Source organism: Alosa alosa, chromosome 22 (genome assembly GCF_017589495.1).
Source record: "Alosa alosa isolate M-15738 ecotype Scorff River chromosome 22, AALO_Geno_1.1, whole genome shotgun sequence".
Lineage (NCBI taxonomy): Eukaryota > Metazoa > Chordata > Actinopteri > Clupeiformes > Clupeidae > Alosa > Alosa alosa.
Genome location: NC_063210.1, coordinates 28,243,141 through 28,248,140, shown reverse-complemented (window position 1 = coordinate 28,248,140; position 5,000 = coordinate 28,243,141). Strand labels below are relative to the sequence as shown.

The 5,000-nt window shown below is 47.2% G+C and overlaps 1 protein-coding gene across 1 annotated transcript in view; it reads left to right on the top strand.

Annotated features, from left to right (window-relative positions):
* atp2a1 (ATPase sarcoplasmic/endoplasmic reticulum Ca2+ transporting 1) overlaps positions 1-5,000 on the top strand; it is a 28,478-nt gene that overhangs the window by 14,008 nt on the left and 9,470 nt on the right. Inside the window, 9 exon segments of the mRNA XM_048232786.1 lie at positions 921-1,009; positions 3,476-3,554; positions 3,556-3,573; positions 3,709-3,727; positions 3,730-3,779; positions 3,781-3,840; positions 4,097-4,163; positions 4,491-4,600; positions 4,861-4,972. Coding sequence (XP_048088743.1) covers positions 921-1,009; positions 3,476-3,554; positions 3,556-3,573; positions 3,709-3,727; positions 3,730-3,779; positions 3,781-3,840; positions 4,097-4,163; positions 4,491-4,600; positions 4,861-4,972 — 604 coding nt within the window.

Below are 5,000 nucleotides of genomic sequence, written 5' to 3'. Positions count from 1 at the left end.
GCATATACACACACACACAGTTACACACACACACACACACACATACATACATACATATATATACATATACATACACGCATAGTCACACACACACATACACACACACACACGACAGTCACACACACACACACACACACACACACACACACACACACAGTCACACACACACACAGTTACACACACACACACCACACACACACACACACGACAGTCACACACACACACACACCACACACACATGCACAGTCACACACACACACACGCACAGTCACACACACACACACGCACAGTCACACACACACACACACACACACACACACGACACGCACACACACACACACTCTCAGCCAGCCACATTCAGCACCAGTCAGACATGTGCGACCACATTTCCACCAAATCAAATCTTCATAACGGGCTAATCATATCTCCCTCCTGTGTGCGTGTGTGTGCGTGTGTGTGTGTGTGTGTGCGTGTGTGTGTGCGTGTGTGTGCATGTGTATGTGCGTGTTCATGTGTGTGTGTGTGTGTGTGTGCATGTGTAAAATGCGTGTGTGTGTGTGCGTGTTCATGTGTGTGTGTGTGTGTGTGTGCGCAGCGCAGCGCCAGCGCGGCGCATATGCGCGCGCGGCGCGCGGCGCGGCGGTGTGTGTGTGTGTGTGCGTGTGTGCGTGTGTGTGCGTGTGTGTGTGTGTGTGTGCGTGTGTGCGTGTGTGTGTGTGTGTATGTGTGTGTGTGTGTGCGTGTGTGTGTGCGTGTTCATGTGTGTGTGTGTGTGCATTCCAGGTGTGTAGGTGTGTGTGTGTGTGTGCATGTGTGTGCGTGTTCATGTGTGTGTTCATGTGTGTGTATCTCAGGTGTGTGTGTGTGTGTGTGTGTGTGTGTGTGTATGTGTGTGTGTGTGTGTGTGTGTGTGTGTGTAGATGTTCATCATTGAGAAAGTTGAGGGCGACCGTGTGGCTCTGGGCCAGTTTGACATCTCAGGCTCCAAGTACACCCCCGAGGGAGAAGTGTAAGACACACACACACACACACACACACACACACACACACACACGCACACACACACACACATATAAACACATGCGTGTGTTCACAATGCATTTGAACTATTCTGGGTGTAAATGAGTGTTACAATGTATCACATATTAGCAGTCTAGCATGTTAGCAGTAGCATGTTTCAGTCGGACGGCGTGTGAGCTACAGGTACCGTGATTCTAGTGTTAGTCTGTTAGCAGGTGTTAGCAGAGCATGTTAGCAGGTGTTAGCAGAGCATGTTAGCAGGTGTTAGCAGAGCATGTTAGCAGGTGTTAGCAGACCATGTTAGCAGGTGTTAGCAGAGCGTGTTAGCAGAGCATGTTAGCAGGTGTTAGCAGAGTGTGTTAGCAGGTGTTAGCAGAGCGTGTTAGCAGAGCATGTTAGCAGGTGTTAGCAGACCATGTTAGCAGGTGTTAGCAGAGCATGTTAGCAGTAGGGCTTTGACTTTTGCCCAAAAATCATATTCGAAGTTCGTTTGTTTATTAATATTAAAATTTGAATATATTCGAATATGTATTAATAATATTTTAACCATTAAATGTCTCCAGTAAGACCGATATTGGTATCAAACTTAAGTTCTATATGTTCTGTCCACCAGAGGGCAGTGTATCAGCCAATGTCAATAGACTATGTGCACGTAAAGGTTAAAATTGTTATTGAGATAGGCCAGCGAGAAACCATAGCTTATATGTATCGCACAGACTGTAATCGATATCAATAAAAATACGCTTGATAGAACATTCATAATTAAAAGCAACACACACCTCCTGCCTTACGCTGTCCATAAATAAATAGGCTAAATATATCTTGCATTGTAGTATGTCAAACTCTACCAGAGTAGGCTATAGAAGTAGGCCTACCTCAACACAGACTCTCCTTGCCCTGGCACACTCTCTCTCTCTCTCTCTCTCTCTCCCTCTCAACAGGCGCATCCTCCTCAGCATGCACAACATGTAATCCAAACATTAACGTAAGATGACTGGCTAAATTGCTATTAAACCGTTAGCATCATTAGCAGGCTGGACGAATTTGTTTAAAACTGTTGCATTCAAATTGACTGCTAAGTTCTAATCATCTCAATCTCGATGCAAATGGAAAAGTATTTTCCAAGACTCAAACGGGCCTGTCCCAAGGAGAAAAAGTATTCATTTGAAACTTAAACACACGTAGGGAAACTGAAAAGTCTAACCATAGACTATGATAAACTAGCAAATTAAGCTAACGCTCCTTTGTTTACACATTTCCAGGCTTCAACCAGTGCTGCTTTTCATTCAGACTTATCTGCACATTTATTTATTTGAGTGTTTTTCATGATTGTGTTGCCATTTCTTTTCCCTGTTTGCTTTGATTGATAACTGAGGTGATTTAAAATCAGAGGAAGGTTAAGTTTAAAATAAAAGTGTCTATTATGTCTATGTGTGAGCTCACTATGCTAACCAGCCAGGATGCTAACGCCACCTACAGGAGCCCAGATAATAATAATAGCCTATATCGAGCTCGCCCATTTCACTTCACCAGGCGTGAAAAACCTCAGAATCTGAATTGAAAACAACGCTACAACCAAATACATTTACAGAAATTATCTGCATAGGCTACAGGTTTGGAATATTAAGAGATCCTAAAATTCATCTCGGTATTCTTTCATTTTAAAAATAATCTAATTCATATCTCAATAACGGTTCGAGTCAAAGCCCTAGTTAGCAGGTGTTAGCATTTTCAGTAGGATGGTGTGTGTGTGACATACTGATTCTATGTTAGCAGAGCATGTTAGCAGGTGTTGGCAGAGCATGTTAGCAGGTGTTAGCATTTTCAGTAGGATGGTGTGTGTGTGTGACAGGTACCATGATTCTGAGACAGAGAAGAAATAGACTTGAGAGCCAATTTGAACTAGTTTCCTGTTGGTCATCAAACCTTGACTGTGGCCGGTTTTTACTAGAATCTGAGACCAGGCTATTTTCAATAGAACTTGAGACCAGGCTGGTTTCAGTAGAACCTTGAGATCTGGTCTGTTTCAACAGAACCTGAGACCAGGCTGGTTTCAGTAGAACCTTGAGACCAGGTGGGCTAGTTTCAGAACCTTGAGATATGGTCTGTTTCCAGCAGAACCTTGGGACTTTGAGACCAAGCTGGTTTCAGTAGAACCTTGAGATCTGGTCTGTTTCAATAGAACCTTGAGCCAGGCTGGTTTCAGTAGAACTTTGAGATATGGGTCTGTTTCAGAAGAACCTTGAGACCAGGCTGGTTTCAGTGCAGGTGAACCTTGAGACAGGCTGGTTTCAGTAGAAACTTTGAGATCTGGTCTGTTTCAGAAGAACCTTGAGACCACAGGCTGGTTTCAGTAGAACTTGAGATCTGGTCTGTTTCCAACAGAACCTTTTAGACCAGGCTGGTGTCAGTAGAACCTTGAGACCCGGCTCATTTCGTTATGTGTTATCTGCAGGTCGAGGGCGGGTCTCTGGTGAAGCGGTCAGTTTGACGGACTGGTGAGTTACACATCTGGCGCCCCCTGTGCAACGACCATCACTGGACTACAATGAGGTACACACACACCCACACACACACACACACACACATACACATACACAGCCTGACTCTTTTCTCTCTCTGGGGAGGCCATCAGCCACACACACACACACACACTCAGCCTGGCTCTCTCCCCCCGTGTGTGTCCAGTCCAAGGGCATCTATGAGAAGGTGGGGAGGCCACTGAGACTGCCCTCTGCTGCCTGGTGGAGAAGATGAACGCTCTTCAACACGGAGGTGCGCTGCCCGTCCAAGGTGGAGAGAGCCAACGCCTGCTGCTCGGTAAGTAGACGACGCGACGACGACACACATGCACACATATCATTACGCACATGCACACATGCACGCGAGCGCACGCTATCATTAATACACACACACACACATGCACACACATGCACATGCACGCGACGCACGCACGCACATGCACACACACACGCACAGGTGTTGTGCACTGACATCGCTGCCCTGAACACACACACACACACACACACAGGCTAGTGCACTTGACATTGTTGCTGTCTGGTGTTGTATTGTCCAGGTGGTCAAGCAGTTGATGCGTAAGGAGTTCCTTGAGTTCTCTCGGCCAGGAAGTCTTATTGGAACCGGTTTTTACTGGCGCCGTTAAGGCCTCCAAAGCCCCCGCTGAAACAAGATGTTCATCAAGGTCAGACCTCACGCGACACACACACACACACACACACACACACACACACACACACACACACACACACACACACACACACACACACACACACACACACACACACACACACACACAAGATGTTCATCAAGGTTCTTCTCTTGCCCTTCCCTCTCCCCTCTGCCCAAAAGGGTGCCTCCTAGAGGGCGGGAGGATGACAGGTGACGTATAGACGTACCACGCTTAGCCCCACTGACTGCCCCGTGAAGGACAAGTTGCTGGTCACATCAAGGAGGGGGACTGACGCCATACACACTCCGGGCTGCTCGCTCTGGCAACGCTGAAGACACCCCCAAGGAGGAGATGAACCTCGAGGACTCCACCAAGTTCGCCGACTACGAGGTCTCACACACACACACACACACACACGCCACACATAAATTTAACATACACAATACATTACACAATACACACACGCACACACATATACTTAACATACACACACACATTACACAAACACATTACACACACACACACACACACACACACACACATCTGTAACCTCTCGCCCCCCTGGATAGACTCCATGTTTATGGGGTGGGCCTGCTGGGCCCTCACACACACACACACACACCTTTAACCCATGCCCCCTCTGTCCTCAGGTGGACCTGACGTTTGTGGGGTGTGTGGGGATGTTGGACCCTCCTCGTAAGGAGGTCAGCAGCTCCATTGAGCTCTGCAGGAAAGCTGGCATCCGCGTCATCATGATCACCGGTCTGACCACACACACACACTCAGACTC